Source organism: Sinohyriopsis cumingii, unplaced genomic scaffold (genome assembly GCF_028554795.1).
Source record: "Sinohyriopsis cumingii isolate HCF-2022 unplaced genomic scaffold, ASM2855479v2 utg000160l, whole genome shotgun sequence".
In the NCBI taxonomy this organism is placed as follows: Eukaryota; Metazoa; Mollusca; class Bivalvia; order Unionida; family Unionidae; genus Sinohyriopsis; species Sinohyriopsis cumingii.
The window spans coordinates 4,621,370-4,641,048 of NW_028315873.1; the positions used below are offsets into that span (position 1 = coordinate 4,621,370).

At 35.2% G+C, this 19,679-nt stretch overlaps 1 protein-coding gene across 3 annotated transcripts in view; it reads left to right on the forward strand.

Moving 5' to 3' along the window:
• LOC149774661 (uncharacterized) overlaps nt 1-19,679 on the forward strand; it is a 141,681-nt gene that overhangs the window by 49,014 nt on the left and 72,988 nt on the right. For all 3 annotated transcript variants that reach the window (XR_016416736.1, XM_089944847.1, XM_089944848.1), the window contains 3 exons: nt 4,933-5,199; nt 10,026-10,598; nt 14,622-14,761. Coding sequence is in view for 2 of the 3 variants with exons in the window: in XM_089944847.1 (XP_089800973.1) it covers nt 4,933-5,199; nt 10,026-10,598; nt 14,622-14,761 (980 nt within the window). In the remaining variant the exon portion in view is untranslated. The remainder of the gene's footprint in view (nt 1-4,932; nt 5,200-10,025; nt 10,599-14,621; nt 14,762-19,679) is intronic.

A 19,679-nucleotide genomic window follows, 5' to 3' on the forward strand; every position in this document is an offset into this window, starting at 1 on the left:
CTTCCTGTTTCCAAACTCCGGCAATCCTTAAACTGAGACCTTGAATTGGTTGCAGTAGTATAATGCACTGGTAGTACATATAAAGTAGTCTGACAACAGACGAAATCTCTGTAGAAATAATGGCTTCTTATACTAGCTACTTATATGTGAGGAAATTATTTATTTAATTATATAAACAACATAAAAATCTGAATGAGAAAAATAGAGGATTTATTTTAGTCTTAAAATATCAATAAACAAATCAATATAATAGAATTTACTTATTCTCTTCCTAGTCAATAAATTAATATAACAGAATGTACATATAAATATAACCAACAGTCTCAACAATTTGTATTAAATAATAATATTGATCAAATTGAATTTACTATAATAATTTTAGAATATTCATAGAGGTAACATTGAAATCCCAATACAAATGGATTCAAATGAATAGAATTAATAGGTGAAACAGGCGACCATTTCTTTCACGATAAAAATATGAAGTCATACAAATGTACTGTAATACCTATATCCCTACGTAAGAGTACTCAACGCTTTATCTTTGTCTTTGATTTTTCTTGGTACAGAAATTTACTAAATTTTTATATTGCAGAAATAAATGTATATTTTTCTAATATGATTATTTCCAGTCAATTTCTACTTAGAGAATGATAACATTCCCTATAACTTTTGGAAGCCGATTATACATTATGTATTGCATTTGCAAATGAATCAGATGGCGGTTGAAGGGAAACTGAATGGTGTGCACGACACCTGTATTTATAACCTTTGGTTGCACTACACAGAGTGTAACACTCTGTCAAAATAGTACATATTGCTAACAAGTATTTAAGACTCAATAAATCTTAAATATCGTCAAATTATTGAGATTTAAAACAAAAATTAAATACTAATTATATTAATACAATCTTAATCACAAACGTATGATCAAACAGTAAAATTCTTGTGGCATACGTTTAAACAGTAAACATTGGCCTCCAAACAAGTTGGTAGTGTGGGAAAATTAGAACATGCACCATCCTAATGCATTATCCATGCAGGAGAAGGTAAGTGCATTATTTTCTTGTTGAGCATAACTTATTCAACATAAAAGCTAGTTATATCAACGGTTTATTGGTGTTCAATAATGATTGCATACCCCGCATAGTGGTAATCTGAGGTACCTCCTATACATAAATTGCCTCCAAAATAAAGATGGTGGACATCGTGAAATACATTTAACGTTGTGCATAATAATAATGATACAGAACATTATTTGGCAAAACATCTTACTTAACATAGTCTCGAATTGCCCATGTGGACATGAAGCTAGTATATTTTTTGTATTCATCTGCAATTCCTAACATTATTATATTCTCATTTTTTTCTCCGTTATCTTTACATTATCAGAATCGTTCAATATTTTACGATATTGCACACCATCATATTGCACCCATGCGCAGGACACGTGTGCCCAATAGTTTATTAGGAACTACTTTGTAAACAAATCAGGTACATTCGCATAGTAGGCGCACTACATTTTGGTTGATTAAATTTGTTTCGGAATGAACTAAAGCAGATGTTTTGTGGACTGCAACATACCAACTGTTTTGCTACATTCCATGTTAACTTTTTGATACATTGTTTCAATTTTGCGATAGACACCAGATTTCATAAAATTGCTTGGTACCTACAAATAACATGCAAGCTATAAAGGCATAAACTGTCTCCTTTATCTGGTAATAAGAATGGCAAAAAAGATACTTACAGTTTTACATCCTGAATTTCCTCAAAATGTACTTTCTTAGTTTTGTAAATCCGAATTGCATGAGCCATGTCTTGAGTTCTCAAGCTTGATTACACATTTGAAAATTGTACTGTATTTTTGACTATAGTCCAAGTGCAATTACATCTTCCTTACTGTACTCAAAATGAAATAAACATTAAATTCAGTATGTAGCGTCTTTTTGATAATTGCAATTGAAACATATCATATTTGTCCCACATTATGATTTCAAATAGTCAATGACAGAACAAACACACTTGCAGATGTAAACACGCTTCTCCCACACTGCTTCAATCTGATGTATTTCATGTACAATTTGCACAGATGAATCCAGTCCAAAATCATAAACTTTCGTCGAATCGAAACAAAATACCAAAATCTATTCATTCCAGATCAAATGGAAAAGTTGTTGCAGTACGCATTCATTCACAGTTTGACTGCAAATTTCAATTTATCTAGACATGCCATTTTCTTTTGAAAGTTATGTCGAGCGTGCAACTAAGTTGACATTTATCTGGGCGGAGTTATGTGCGCATTAGTAATGTTGTTGTGTAATCATAAATCTGCACTTGTGTATTTAGTTTGGAATATGGCATATATTCATTTACGTTGTATCTTGTAGTGTATTTTGTTTATATAATTAAGCCTTAGGTAGAATAAGAAAATGAGCATATAATAAAAAGGTTACTGTATCTGTATGGGAAAATATGAACTCATTTTGTCGGATGGATATACTGCACTCGCAAGGTCGTGCAGTATTCCATCCAAAAAACTCATTCATATTTTCCCCATACAAATGCAGTAACTTATAAGTATCATATTGGGTAATTCAGATGATAAATGAATATAGCAAACCAAGCACATCATCATGAAAGAGCATTCAGGCTAATATCAGGTCAAAGAGAAAATGAGGAAAACTTCATTTTTATTGTTTTTGCCATTGTTGTGGGCTTAACACTATTTTTCAGCACTTGATAAGCTATATGTGGTGGCCAGTATAATTGGTGGAGGATAAACCTGTGAAAACCCTTGGAAGACTCACCAACCCACAGGAAGCTACTGACAAGCTTTCTCACATCGCACATAGACTGAGCCTGAGACTCTAACCCACATGGACATATGAGAAATGACAGTAATCGGTGAAGGCAAGAGCTTTACACCATACATAACATTCCCAGACAGTGGTGGTGGTTGGGGGGGGGGGTTCAGTGGGGATCAGTGCATGTGACCAAAAAAAGCCATGTAATCCAATTTGATAATAAGCTATCTTTTCATATAAGCCTACAACAAATTATTGAAATCTGAGCCTGAATGAAAAAAATTAACTTGTCTGTTTTGTTTCCCCAAGCATTCAATGCTTATACAAAGAAAGAAATAGCAGTGTTAGCATTGTCAAATATAAACCCAGTATACATGTGCAGAACACTCACATAATCACAACCACTCTGATAGTAAAAAAAATACATGTCCTTAAATAAAATATGTGCTATTTTAAGAAACACTATTTTCAGGAATCTTTGCTACAAGGATTTTCCAGCAACATAGAAAACCCTCTTTTTTACCACTGCGATACATGCATGTAATTTGTAGTATGTGTATGAGCAACAAACAGTCCTTCTTAAACTTAGCTAATCCTATACTTGGGGCAAACAGCTGGTGTAAGGAAATTAGAATTTAAGCTAGTTGAGATAAACAACAACCTTTCAAAGATAATATATTTGCTTACAATTTGCTTACAATACCTAGGGCGACGTATCATAAGTCCATTTAGCTAATTTGCATACATACAGTAAATAAAGAACAGCCCAATTCATCTGAAATTAAGTACATCAGAGAGATATGTTGAAGAACAGATATTATTACACATCATGGCATTGAATGAAAATGCGGAAGCGACCTTTAATATTAAAGTTTGTGATCAGCGGCAATGTTTGTTTGAAGTCAAATTTGTACACCATGAAATACAATGCAAAACATGGTTAATTAACTTGTCGGAATAGTGTTCAGGTGTGATTCATTTTTAAAGAGTGTGGTTGTAGAAGCAATATGCTGTCAGCAAAGCTAAATTTAAAAACTTCAGGGCCATAGACATTGACTTTGTCAAGCTCAGCAGCAAGGAGGAGCATTTAATTATTTGCACATACTGCAAACATCATATCAACATGAAGTATGCGATGTCTGTCGAAATAGGAAAACCGACTGTATCTAGCATATTCAACACCATGAACTTAACATTCTCTGTGTTATTAATAGCTGTCTTAATTTTGTTAAAATAATAACTATTAATTGACCCATTAAATAGATTGATTAAAAAACAAACAAAAAGTATGAGTTTCCAGTCAGCTAACTGTCTTCATTTTTCATCACCAACCCTAACACTTTTTTCCCCCAAGAATAAAAACAAGATTCCTGAAATTGATTTGTGCATGTAGCTGATTGAGGTATGTTATACCACTCGGCCATTCAGGGCCCCAGGGAAAACTTTGGTGATTAGTTAAAAATATTACCTATTAGAGACTGAAGCCATTCAAGAAAAGCTCATTTTTGTCTACAAGAGTGCTAATAACAGTGCTGCTGTCTATTTACAGTCATTAAAACAATATAACCTACCTTAGAATGCTCCCCAGCAGAGACCCATGCTCACCAAACAGTATAAAATTCCCCAAACAAATAATACTTTCATTTATTTTACAATAATTGCATAGTTAAAGTGAGAACGAAAGCAACACATATAGCAGTACTGTACGTTTGGTTTGGTTTGAAGATGGTGACAATTAACAAAGAAGATGTAAAGGTGGTCATTATTAAATAATGTTTCTGGTCTATATCAAGTAGGCGCTTAAACATATTGTGATAAATAGTAAGCATCTTGATTGATGGACATACTCTCTTATACTGTTCTCAATAAAAGAATTCAGATGTCGACTGGTTGCAATATTCCAAAATAATTTGTTTTCATTTTTCTTTTTGAATAGTGAAAAAAATATGTCTGGGTCTTCATTAAAAGTTGATTAAGCTGAGAAACTGGAAAACATGAATATATTTTGTGGGTTCTTATTATCATGGTCCTACCCAATTCACTCAATTGTCGAGGTGGATATCTAACATAATTTTAGTTTGCCCGGGTTTTATTTCAGTAACATGTAACTAATCATCAATTGCAGGCACAGGAATTCCTATAGAAATTATGAATATGGATGACAGATCTATCCAACTATTTGAAAATGCACTAAAAGATGGAAAGGAGAAAATATACAGTATACGAGTTATGGTTGTTGGACATTTGGGTGTTGGGAAGACAACCCTTATCAGACGGCTTCTTGGAAAGGATGTCAACATTTCTGAAAGATGCAGCACAGAGGGCATTGATGTCCATTTGCATTGCTGTGATGTTTCATTATCCAGCCGTGAATGGACATTGAGGAAGAAAGGTATGTTTTTATTTCACATTATTGTATTTCTCCTTTCATCATACAAACATTTCTCTCTATGTCAAATTAAGTATCTTGATTCCTTATACATTCTGTTCACTACTTTCAAGTAAAGAGAGAAGTTGTACCCTATATGTTAGCATATACAGACATAAATGTGTAAAAGCAGTACTTCACATAAAGGCCATGGCCAGCTTCTCTAAGTGCTGTCATCCATGATTAAGATCCCCAGTTCCATTCATGGCCTGGAGACAACCAGGATGGACTCTGTTCTCCAGTTAGGGCAATTACGTTATATTTGGCATCTTCACAGGCTTTTCCTTCCCTTCTAGGACCCAGCTGATATTTCAACATTCATCTCCAGAGGGATATCACTCACTCTCTAGAGAGCTTATTATCATCCCTGCCTGTCATTCATGACGGTAACAGTCCATTGAGGAAGGGCCATCAATACTTCTTGGGCATATCTCAATCATTCATTGTTAAAGGACGTTATGAAGGTTCTGTTTTGGTGATCACATGGCATTTTCTTTCTACCTTTGTTTCTTGACCGCTCCAGTGGCCTAGTGGTTAGAGTGTCCACCCCGGATGTTGGAGGTCATGGGTTCAAAACACCCCCCAGGTCGTACCAAAGTCTTCTAAAAATGGTACTAACAGCTGCCTCGCTTGGCGCTCAGCATTAAAAGGTTAGTGTTAGGACTGGTCGGCCTGGTGTCAGGATAATGTGACTGGGTGGGACATCATGCTACATGTCTGTGGCATAATGCCCCAGTGCTAGACATCACTTTAAACTGCTACATCGCAGACATCATAGCGATATGACTGGAAAATTGTTAAAGCTACGTTAAAAATCTAAATCACACACACCTTTGTTTCTTATACCAGAAAGTGAATTCTTTATTTTTCTTTTGGGGTGTGTCTGTTAGTTGCAGCACAAATTATGACCCAGACTGCTGCTACACAACATCTATAGATTGACTGTACTATAAGGTAATTTTGTTAGTTGAGGTCACCAACTTTCCGCCAGACAAAATCAGCTACACAGTAGCCACAGGCGGCTGTGTTATTAGTATTAAAATGTGGTTTCTTTTTCAGGTGGGGTGGGGTGGGGGTAAAGTAGTTTCAGTTTTACTTACCTGTTCCTATTGTTAGATACTCTCCTCCCACCTAGCTCTGATATCCTTCATTAAGCAAAGTCCAAGAGAAGATTGAGGAAGTGCAGATGTGCATGGGGTTATCACATGGAATCATACTGGATCTGTTCTAAGTGATTTCTAGAATAGGAGAGCAGTTGTTCTTGTTGTTGTAGGGTTTAACACCATTTTTCAGCACAAGATAGGCTATACATGGCAGACAGTATAACTGCTGGAGGAAGAACCCTGGAAAACCCAGGGAAGAACCACCGACGCACGAGAAGCTACTGGCAGTCTTTCCCATGTACCCACGCTAGCTGAGTCTTGGACTCAAACCCATGCAGACAGAGGTGAGATGGCAGTGATCCGAACGGCGAGGTGGCGCTCTACAGTTTTGTATTTTGCATAGGGTTAGGATTTTAAAGAAAAAGAATTTCCCTGGCTTTCCTCACTGGTTATACTGGCTATTTAAAGAAGACCTTGTATATTTTAGGTACAATTCAAAGAACCTTTAATTCCCTTTATTTTGATGTATGATTGATGGGTGTAATATGGGTTCTAGAGTATACATCTTGGCCTTACTCTATATGTGCACCTTTCAAAAAAGTGCTAGCTCTATATGGTCATTTTCACTTCCTGAACTTCAGAGGTAAATTGTATAAAAAAAGAGCCAATAACTTTTTTTTTTACATTTTATATATTTGGTAATTCATTGCCCTTTCAGAAGCTGGTATTGTCTAGTCTGGCAAAATTCATTTTCCCTATCTTAATACTGCTATGGATAGTGTACTTTAGACAAATTCAGGCTGACTTTTTTTTGCACAAGGGAGCATTCATTTTAGTTAGCAGTGTGTTTAAATCATGTACCATTTCCAAAAGTACAATATCCAAAGAAATATCCACCTTACATTAATGTAGCAGAGAGGTACGCCACCATTCTCTCTATTGTGCATGTTTTAAATGCAAACAGCTTCACATTACATACATCACTCTCTCAAAAGTACATAATAACTGGTGAGCGCCCCATGAGCGCTTTAGACCAATCGGCCGGTCGGGGCCCCAGGAGAGCAGTACATCTGACATCCATGAGGGTTTTCCTTTATCAGGATAGGTTAAGTTACACATTAGTGACCCGTAAGTATTACATAATTAAAATTAGATTAGTTTACCATCCCCAACTGCACATAACAGAACAGGAGCGAGGGATTAATTATTGAATGATGCTATTTTATCAATACACAATTGTTCATTTCAAAAATACATATATTTCAGTTTAATTGGTGACAATTTATAAACTTATATTGTTTGTTTCTGACTTATAATTTGGGCTGTCAAATATGACGCTTCAAGTTGGATGGCTTCATTAATATTGTTGTTTGTCCGTCGAGTAGACAAGGACCACTCTAGTTATCTGAGGGTTGGAGGGGCAGGTTCTGGTCTGTGTGTGTGCAGGTTGCTGATGAGGCCAGTCCTTGCATGGAAAGTTCATTTGCGTAAGGGACAAGGGATGAGTGGGACATCTCCGTGAGGGTTGATGGCACATACTTTACTGGCTTGCCTCTTCAGCTCTGCAGCTGCTGTCCTGGTAGATTCTCACAACCTGGAGCTTTTGTTCACTGAGGAACGTCATGAGACTCATTCACTTGCTGTTTGCTCCCAGGAATCAGGGTTTATTTTGAATGCTTTCAACGCAGCTTTTAGAATGTCTTTGAAGCGTTTCTTCTGACCTCCGTAGGATCGCTGTCCTTTATGTAGCATGCATTAAATATACAAAAATCTTTTGAAACAATTTTGTTTTGCTAAATATATAATTGACATTTAAAACACTTATTCTTCAAATGGTTTCTGATTGTATATCACTGTGACATCTATCCTTCCATGTGTGGTCATCATTATTGGTCATTTAAAGGTAAGTAATGTCAACCAGTACACTCTGCACTGATGATGCACTATATGGCCTTGTCTGGTGTGTATGGTGATTTGTGACTATACAGCCCTCCACTGGTTATGGTGTGAGTGTGGATGGGATTAACTCCCACACTGTGATGCATGGAAAAGTGAAACATGCATGAGTTATGCTTTATGTCCATGTTACATTAAATGTGGAGGTGAGGGGTCAAACTAGCTAGCTGAGTAAGTATAGATAAATCCACTATTGCTTCCATTTTTGCATTTGTCTCATGCTTGAAAAAGGTTTATGGAATCATACTCAATTTATATCGTTTGCTACTCAGAATCACAGAACTAGGTCAGGTAAACGATTTGATCTGTATAGAAATAGAAAAGTGTGTCACTGTGATCTTTGTTACACTTGTCACTGATCTGGGTAAACCTTTTTGTATTTTGGTTGATTTTTTGGCACCGTTCATGATACAATCACAAAATGTGGTAACTTGAAGCATGTCTATAACTTTTGTTCTGTCCGCATCTTTGCACCAAGATTTAACAAGAACTTATTTTTCATGTATAGAAAGCTAATCCACTTGCCCATCTATTTACTCACTTAAATAGATCTTTCCATTATTTACTTGATTAACTTTTAGTACAGTTGACCATATATTTTACTATACTTTCATATAACTTTGTGTTATTTCATTTTATAAATAGTTGGATTAAACTAGCCCTTTGTGATTCATTCTTTCATGATTGATGTTTTCAGTTTTGGTGCAGAAACGTTGTTTCCATGAGCCCGCAGCCTAAAGAAAAAAGATTGTTCTGTTTCATTGTAGACTGGTGCACTCCATGTTGGCTTATTGATTAGATTGTTTTGTTTTTATTGTAGACTAGTGTACCACAAGCTGGCTTATTGATTAGATTTAATCTTTTTCCAAAATAGCATAAGAGTCAATTTCATTGTCTAAGTAGAACTGTTTTACTGATTGCAATTAGCTTGAGCACCAAGCAGGAGCATGTGATATTTGATGATGTTGCGTAGGAAAATTACAAAGGTTCAAAAGAGTGCAAGTTGGAAGATTGCTGCTAAACTTTGATCTTAGATGATGAAGATGTTTTGTAGAATAATTTAGTCATATTCTCTGGAACATCTTTGATACATTTAGAAAACCAGAACAGCTTTCAGAAAATCTTGAATATCTTAACCATTTTAGTAATGTTACCTTGTCCGATCATCATCCAATAATGTGAACATAAAGAATTGACCGAGCTGCTCATTTTTATAGCTTGTGAATTCAGTTTAGTCAGCAACGAGTACAATTTCTCCTTATTGTTGAACAGTAGTCAGTCATTGGAAGTATGTGGCTTATCTATGATGAGTTTTGCAGGAGAAATAATTTACTAATACTTGTCAAGGATGTTTCCCCAAATACCGTTGCTGCTAGAGTTATGATTATAAATATATATAAAAAATAAACATTTGTTCTTCCTAAGTAGTTCCAAATTTATGTGTAAATGTACCTTCTTGCTATTGTTTTCATTTTTTTTTCTTTACTTTTTTAATGATTCTTGTATTATTACAAGTTTATAAAAGATACATTTCAACAAATCATACTGGATGGCTTAATTCATATTAAATGTATGCAATACCTGTTCTTGAAGTAGTGGTATAGAGTCGGCATCTAGGTGAGATGGTAAAATAAGTACCTAACTGACAATTTACTCTTCAATTTTGTTTTCAGTTTGGTTGTCTGATGCAATGCAGAATTTAGTTGAATTAACTGCTCTTTTTATTTTCAGATTCAGAACAGGATTATCGACTGCAACGACTTAGCAAGGTCCTGAATGAGAAACAGTCAGTGAGAAATGAGGCTGCTAATGAGCAACAGGTTGAAATCCCTCATGAAGGGGAGAGAACTCACATCAGTGCAAGAGGCCATGTTGTTGAAGAACCTGACCATGATTCTCCTCAACATGACTTGGTCAAACCTTTGCCATCTCCTACTAGTCAGCAACTAGGATTCCCTTCTTCTGTAGTTCAGAGAAATCTTCCAAAGTCTGATGCACACACCACAGGTAGATCAGAACCTGGAGAAAATGTTCTCAGTGAAAGTCGCATGAAGGATCCCAACAGGGAAATTTTACAATTGTTGCAAAAGAATGCAGATAAAATAAAACATGATCTAGGCAAATATGCACCCTTGACAGTGTGGGACTTTGCAGGGCAGTATGCCTTCTATACAACGCACCAAATGTTCCTATCAAGACGTGCTATTTACCTCTTGGTTTCAGATATCAGTGGACACGTAGACGATATGGTAGAAGACGAGTGTTACTTTGACAGGAAGGGGATAATGAAGTGCAAAGTGCATGGTGAGTTCTAGGCTGCTTCATCGGTGTTATGATAAATTACTTCATTCTTTACTAGAATTTAATTTTACTTAGATATAAAGCAATTCTTACAGCATTAAAATGTCTGTTAAGGGATTGAAAATCAATTCACTTTCCCACTTCGAAATGGCAAGTCAGAAATTCTAATGGCCTAGTAAAGTTTCTGGTTTCTTTCCCAGCTGTGCAAATGCTGATTCAGGGCTATCAGTTGTTTTGCTGAAGTATGAACTTCTGGACTATTCATTTGTCTTTGTTAGCAAAAATCTCTTGACTTATAAACACGGATTAACTCATCTTATTCTTGAGAAGTGTTTAAATGTACAACTTAGTTTTTTTATTTACTACTCAGTTTCAGATAGAAGAGCGAGTTCAATTCAAACAATAAATAGTAACATGGATTTATATTCTTTGGTTCACATGTATTATGTTTCTTTTATGGGGTAAATCAATACAAGCTGAAGTGTAATGTACAATTGGAGACTGCCCAATTATCTTGGGAATAACATGGAGATATATGTTTTCACTGCTTCTTAATTCGCTTGAAGAAATTTAGGGATATCACACATTTATTTAATTTAGGGTACTATACAAATTGTTTATATTTTTAACATATTGGCAAATTCCTAAAGTCCGGAAAATTGTAATTTCAGTTTTTAATATCTTAAGATTTATGGGTGAAAAAGGAAACAAAAACATAAATGTGTAATAATTAGGGTAAATCCAGAATGTTAACAGTTCTCCTTAAAAATGCATCTTTCAAGATACCTTGAGCATAGCTACATATAGCCTTTGAAGGGTTCAGATCAATTTAATAAATAATGTAAAAATACAGTTATGAAGCAAATAGATTTGTTTGGTCAAAATACCACTATCAGAAAAAGTGATTTAAGAAAGTGAAATTAGACAGTGCTTATGTTAGTGAACATTTTTAATTTGGAGCTAAACTGTCGAAAAGACATTACCAATGAGTAGTGAAAAAATGTGCATAATAAACATAAGGAAGTTTCCAAACTAGTTCCAGCCGGCTAAGCTAGTAATTTATTTGACCCATTAGCAAGGGTGTCTCAGCATAGAACAATATTCATACACTGGTGAGGAACAGATTCACTCAGAAAAATCAAGAGATTAATGTGTATACAACTAGAGGTAGCATCTTTGAAAGAGTTTGATTTCTTTAGGACTCTAACAGAGCATAGCTGGAAGAAAGATCGATGGATATTGTAGTGTTATTTATATAAAATGGTCATTTCCTCCTCTCCCTCCTTTCTATTCTATTGCCTCCCTTATTTTTGTAACAGGTAGGTTACACACCCCCCATCCCCCCCATCCCCATTAGATAAGAATCTCTGAAGTGAAAGCACTGAACTTGGCAGCTGGAGAAGAAAGTATAGAAGCTAAAGGGCAACAGTTAACATCTGGTTTATGATGACTTTCTTTTTAAACATAATTTCCCTTTCATATTACATTTATTTCTGTATTGGTTTTGTATTTTTATTTTGGTATTTAAATTAATAACTGAAGCGGAACATTTGATACCATGAGTAATCACTGAAAACTGAATATTGGTCATTGAAAAGTCATTGAATTTCAGCTTTCCTGATCTGTATTAACGTTGTTTCATGGATTATTTCATTTATTAAATTTTATGTTGTGCTAGTGAGTATTCATTTCAATTTTATTTGATTTTATATTCTTGGACCGATCTTTTTGTGTGCCTGTGTGGGCCTGATATTTAGAGAATGTCTGGACATGCAGGTCAAAAAACGGATCACATTACATGTAGTAGGTCTGGATTTTTGTATTTTTTGGTCTGGTAAAGGTCTGAAGTCCTTTTCTAAATTTGTGGCAGGAACCCTGGGTTCTTATGGTCAAAAGTACTGATTCAGGGCAAGTGCTGATTAGGGCTATCTGGTGTGAAGTGTATTATATTAAGAATATTGCCAACTTCGTTAATTATAAGTCAGTACTCTCCACTTGATAATTGTAAATTAAAATTTCCATATTACCTTACTTTCTACCAGAAGTTTGTTAATTAAAGTATTCTATGCTTTCTATCAGACATTTGAATATAGAGTTCATACTTTCACCAGAAGTTTGTAAAGTACGAAAAGTCCTTATTTTCTATCTATGTTTGGTAATTAAAAGTCCTTACTTTGTACTACAGGTTTGTTAATTAAAAATAGAGACTTTCTACCAGAAGTATGTTTTCCATTTATTTTTATTAGTTTCATACAAACACTTTTACTCTCACTCTTTGTTACTAATAATAGACTCACGGAGGGTGGGGGTGAGAGACTGGTCTCAATTCATAACTACTACAACCTGTTTTAGAATTAGTGCATGTTATTTTAAAGAAATCAATATTTTACATGAAGTTAATTCATTAACATCATCAACTTTATTAACATGTTACCTGTTTGCCTTGGCACAGTTTACTGATTCTGGGACAGAGTTATAACTGTCCATATTATAGAACTTCCTATGGATGAACCGTCTAAGAATGTTCCAGAAAGTTTCAGTTCAGCAGTACACAAATTCAGTCTATCCCCTCAGTCTATTCCCCCCACCCACCCACCAAGGTGTGTGTGCCATAGTCACTTTTGTTTATTCTAAGGCATTTCCAGTTGTATTAGTTCCGTTCAAACCACTTTGCAGAATTTGTGTCTTCAGCTCACGTTTGGAAAGCACTTTAGGCAGGAATAGCTTCCAGTAATGCAATATTACAAGAACTCCCACATACAGATATGATGGGTCTTTACGAGGGTTTCACTTTCAAGTTCCTACTACAAATTGCATTTGTGGCACAGAGAGAGAGAGAGAGAGAGAGAGATTTAGTCAAGACACAGTATGATCTTCTGTGTTATAGTGGAATTTGTGGAATCTATTTTGACATGATCATAAATACTTGTATATGTGTGTGCATGCGTGGTTTATGATCTTTTGAGCACAGTTTTCCAGCAAATCGGAGACAATGTCATTTTTACTAAAGGCTACTTTGAACAAGTGTTCCAAAATATTTCAGGCAGTATTTATTTGCTTACAAGTACTTCTAGTTGGGCTCTTCAGGATACAACGGTACTAATTATATGGAAAAATGGGAACCAGCCTGGAAATGGGTGAACATAAAATAGTATTTATATGGGTTTGGCTGGCCAGGATTGGTTAATAAGTGTGAGTTAACCTTTTAAGAAAAAGAGTCTTTTGAGAGCTTATCTAGTTGTAAATGGAATTTTTTTTTAGAGACATTGCTTTATTGATGAAATTTCAGTCCTTTAACAGTCTTGAGTTTGGAACGCTCATTACTAAAATTAGCACCTGACTCTTTTGTGCAGTATTGAAAGCACATGTTTCAAACACATGCTGGTCAATACAATACTAAGGCTCATATCCTTTTCTCTGCACAGAAGCTGACATCCAGGTTTCATCTATACTGATAAATATAGATTTGATCATGAGCCCTCAGAAATGTTAAGTTATTGAATTTTTAATATTGTGGTGTTTGCTTTGGTTTACTATAGGAACTGAATTAATACAAGTCCTTCAAGGAAGCATAGGTCATTTTGGTGCATTTGAGGTGGAGCAAGAGTTGACTATTTATAGCACCCTAAACAAAACATGACTATTTATAGCACCCTAAACAAAACAGTGGGTACGAATAGGTCCTGTAGGACAACGCGTTTTAGGCCTCTGCAAAGGTAGGTCACATGTAGGGCTGAGTCAGAATCCATACCACTTGTAGAAATGGCATATAGTTCATTACTTACTTCCTGCAGCCCTTTCAAGCATTGATTATTTTACCATTTTAATTTTGGCTGTAATATAGCTTTTTTGAACACTTTGCCTCTTAAAACATTTCATTCTGTCATACATTTATTTGAAACTGTCCTGAACTGGATTATTCATAAAATCAATATTGTTTTACAAAATATCTTAATTGTCATAAAGTAAGTTGTTCTGTCTATACTCAAATTATCATTGATACAACTTGTTTCCTGACCTTTTCAGAACTTGCTGAGGTTTGGTTGAACTCCATACATTCCTGTGCACCACCCAACAAGGAAAACATGACTTCTGATAGGCAATCTGATTGTGTCATCCCTCCCCCAGTGATTTTAGTGGGAACACATGTTGATGTTATAAAAAAGGTATATATTTTTTTCAGTACTCCTGAATGTTGATTATGTTATCAGCGTGTGAACTGGTACCTTATTGTGTGGACAGTAAGATTTTTCTGGAGTGCTTGAAATTGTAATTTTATCAGGTAAGAATAAGACAATTATTTCGTTGACTGCGTGATGTTGTAATTTTATCAAGTAAGAATAAGACAATTATTTCGTTGACTGCATGATGTTGTAATTTTATCAGGTAAGAATTAGACAATTATTTCGTTGCCTTAACTTCTGATTGTAATAACTCTTTAAAGCCTTCATGTATCTTGAAGAATAAATATATGTAGCATAGCATATTTAAATCAATGCACAGTCATGGAAAATGCTTGAATTTTAGTGGTTACCATAGAAAACGATTTAAATTTAAGACGGCTCCAAAATGTATGTGACAATGGTAGACCTTGAACAATGCTAAAATGGTCTTTCCTGTCTATTTTATGTAGACAGAGTGTAATAACTCTTCCCCATTTCTTCCCTTGCCGTGGCCAGGTGTCATATCAGCAGCTACTGCCACATTTGGAAATACTGTTTTCCTTAGTCATTACTACACAGGTGTAAAGGTGTCAGCAGATACTCGGGTACTCCCCTGTTTGTAATTACCTTGGTAATACAATTAACTATAGGGAGCCCGTTTAGTCCGTGTAAAAAAAAAAAGACAAAAAAAAAACGGATAGTAACGGTACATGACATTCCAAAAAAACAGACTAGTTTCTTGAATTTGAAATCATGTGCCACAGGTTCATTATAGTTTGATGCACACTTAAGTAGCAGACCAGTCTGTAGAGCCCAAATAAAACATGGCACCAAATATTAGGTGAAACGGGTTTTATTGACGTGACTCGTGGATTTTATATGACTAGAAATGGTAGAGAAGTGGGATTCTGTTAAAATGAAGAACATGTTGCATAAGGAACTGGACAAAAATGAATAGCGCTTTACAAATTTTATAGATGTATTCTACAGTGATGTAATACACGATTCTGAATTTGTGGACTTAGTCCTACATGTAAAACCTCGATGCTGATATTTATGTTTTGTCTGTCGGGGTCTTAATGCCTAACTAATGCTGCTGTGTAACATTTTATATATACACTAACATCGTAACAAAAGTCAGATTTTCAGGAGTATCTCGCACAACTGGCAACTACAATAGCGATGCTTTTCTAAAAAGTAACGTAATGTTTTAATCAGACTTTACTTACTCTAATAGCTTTTCTCTAATAAATTCAAGTTTTTCACAAAATAAATGGACCTGTTTTCAATTTTTTTGGCCTACATTTCACTTGGATGGAAAGCAATGAAAGCCGGGAATGCTGAAATCAGGTTAAGTTGAAATATTATTCAACAAAACAATAAAAATATATTAGGCCTATTGGAACTGTAAGCTACATTTTGTTTTGTTCAGGAAATATATCCCCCACATAAACCTAGTTGAACATACTTCTGATACTTCTGCATACCTCGACTACCATCACATTTCAACAAATTCAAATGTATGTCAACAGAACACGAAAATGCGTCCATTTGCTAGTGTCAGATTTTGATTCTACCAGGATAAAAACAGCACAGTAACTATATTAATTGCGTATAAATATATGGAAGAGTGTTGACATGGGCTACCAAGTGTGTGAGATATTCCTGAAACTTTGATTACTCGTTCTGATGTCAACCGACATCAGAACGTGCCATACAAGCCTATTCCTTGGGTACTAAAACATATCACTAAAACAAAAATAACATGTGCTATGTCTTACATTGTAGGACTATTGTGGACTGTACGACCCTCCAGCAAAAGTCAAACATGTGATGTAGACTAGTTAAAGTGAATGTTATGTATGCAAAATTTATTATTTTGCTTTGTGTCTACATTCTCGTATAAATCCATATGGATTTAGCCGATTTGTGACAAGAATTTTAGCTAACTGTAGATCCAGGTAAGTAGCAAATATAAATGTACATTTCAATATTGTTTTCTGTAACTATGACATCTAATATATAGATTACCATTTTTTTAATCAGATTGCGCTTTCTTGCCACTCATATTAGTAATAATTATGCTTATACCTCGTGGGCTATTGGCATGTATGAACTTACAAAATAGTTCAGGCATGGGTATCTGGGTGACTTTTTCTAAAATTTTGACATCGACACACAGGTATTGTACAGTCTTTTGAATTTTCTCCAGAATCGTGGATGAATTTGCCTGTTATGGACTTCGTCATTTAGACTCGCTATACCAATATGGCAACCATGCTATCATCGTACATGCTATATTGACTTAGAACGCCAATGCAGTTTTTCCTATAACCAGATTGTAACTGGTATGTGGTTGAATATTATGTACATGCTTAGTTGCTTTTTATGCTAGTCTTGTGTTAAGTTTCTTTAATTTTATGACATTTCAGTTTCATAATATCGACCGAATCTAATAAATGCAAAAAAAAGTCTAGGCCAGAGAAAACAATTATGACGTGTGGCTAAGTTGCACAAGGTGCATGTCTCTAACATGCGCCCTGTGTAAGACTATGTTTAAGTACGTTCAATCAATTTTGTTACATAAGCAACTAAAGAGAAGAATACAATAAACAAATCCCAGGAATGTTTTAAGTCTCCATCTGAAATCCGTATTTCTTGTGAGCCTTGTGTTGGAGGCTACCAGGGGCCACCCACCTAAATTATGGCATCAATAAGCTATGGTGATATCAGCAGATATGGAGTAAAATGTATTGGAAGGGTTATACACATTTACCTTTGAATAGATGTATCACCTGGTACAGGAAACGACAAAGAAAAGAATGCAACTGACCGACCCAGCCATCCCAATGTTAAATGCACTTACTCAAGGCAGAACCCATGAACCAGACAATGTTAATGAGTTATACTTAACATAGCATTATTAGTCATTTTCTGACTGGCAGACAAATCAGGCAGTGACCATGTGTGGGATGGGACAGCCAGAATTGCTTTGGTAATCAAGAGAGCAGCACATCATTTTATTGGAGAATGTGTTAACAGCTTTCACCAGTCTGGTCAGACGTGACACATACCTACATTACATGTCCCTTTACCCACACGCAGTCTAGATTTAAGGACTACCCCATTTTGGTCGCCATTACTGTTTGAAGGGAAGATGGAAGAACTTGAGAGGCAGCCAGGCCAGGAAGTACCCATCCAACTTGCTGCCAAACCTGCTGCAGCATTTTGTGAGAATCTGTCACAGCCACAAAAGAGGGAAGACGGGTGCAATAGAGACAAGGGTTTTTCACTCTCAAGGACAGAATTATAATGTGGCCAGAAACCATATTTCTACACTTTAAAGTGTCCTAATGAAACACAGTTATATGTTAATCCCACCACCTTTGGACAGCCTACTGGTGGGTGGATGTCTCAAACATTTTTACTATCACTGTATAATCTCTTCCCTCAGGATGATTGGGTAATTGGTTGATCCATGTTGTTTGGAAGGGCTTCAGCTTTTGTTTATCCAACCTCCTGTCCTTTCTTCTTCACCCCTTCTATGCAATTACTGTCAGACCTGGTGAAAGATGCCTTTTTGCAACACCAGATAGGGTCACTCATCGCCAAATGGGCAGTGGAGATTGTGCACAGACTGCAGTCTGGAGGGGGGGGGGAGGGTTATGCTAGGCTTTTCCTCATTTAGAAGGCAAGCAGGAAGTTGAGACATGTCATCATCCTGAGTCACCACACGTTACTCTTTAATGGTAGCGGTATGGAATAATTAAATTCCAGGATTTCCATCATTACTAGAAAGGTGTCATTAAGTACATTTTACTATGGTAGATATTGTAAGTTATTTTTTTTCACAGTTGTTGTGGGTAGCTCTTCAATACAAAAAGGCCCGTTTGATAATTGCTAAATTAAGTTGATAATCCAATTCATAGTACACTTTACTGTTGATTCTATTACATATTTTGGGTCTCGCATAAGTTAGTCAAGACATGGTATGCTTTTCTATTTATTCTATTAGTAAGACAAGTCATTGTGCACGTTCATTTATATTTATTCTATTAGTAACACAAGTCATTGTGCACGTTCATTTCTATTTATTCTATTAGTAAGACAAGTCATTGTGCACGTTCATTTCTATTTGTTCTATTAGTAAGACAAGTCATTGTGCACGTTCATTTCTATTTATTCTATTAGTAAGTCAAGTCATTGTACACATTCATTTCTATTTATTATATTAGTAAGTCAAGTCATTGTGCACGTTCATTTCTATTCATTCTATTAGTAAGTCAAGTCATTGTACGCATTTCTTTTAACTCTGTTATTAAGTTAATTCATGTTACACTGTTCGATTGATGCTATTAGTAAATCTATTAATGATAGACTTTCTATTTATTCTATTAGTAAGACAAGTCATTGTGCACGTTCATTTCTATTTATTCTACTAGTAAGTCAAGTCATTGTACGTATTTCTTTTAACTCTATTATTAAGTTAATTCATGTTACACTGTTCGATTGATGCTATTAGTAAATCTATTAATGATAGACTTTCTATTGATTCTATTAGTAACTCAAATCATGGTAGACTTTCTATTGATTCTATTAGTAAGTTAATGGTACTATTCTGTTGATTCTATTACATACTTGGTCTCGCTTGATAAACGTTTATTACTGCAATGATTTCATCAGGTATTTGTCTGTTAAGTGGGTTGAAATTGTTGAGTGTAAATATTGGAAGGTGGATGGGTCTGAAGCAAAATGGCTAAACTAATCATAAGAAATTTGTGTAAATCAGATATTTAACGGTTCTTTTTTTTTTGTCCTTGTACCAGCATAAAACTTTGTGTATCTGTTTGACAATGGGCATCACCATGATTGAGACTCTGCATATATTTTTGATTTGATTTTTAATGTTAATTATATTAAA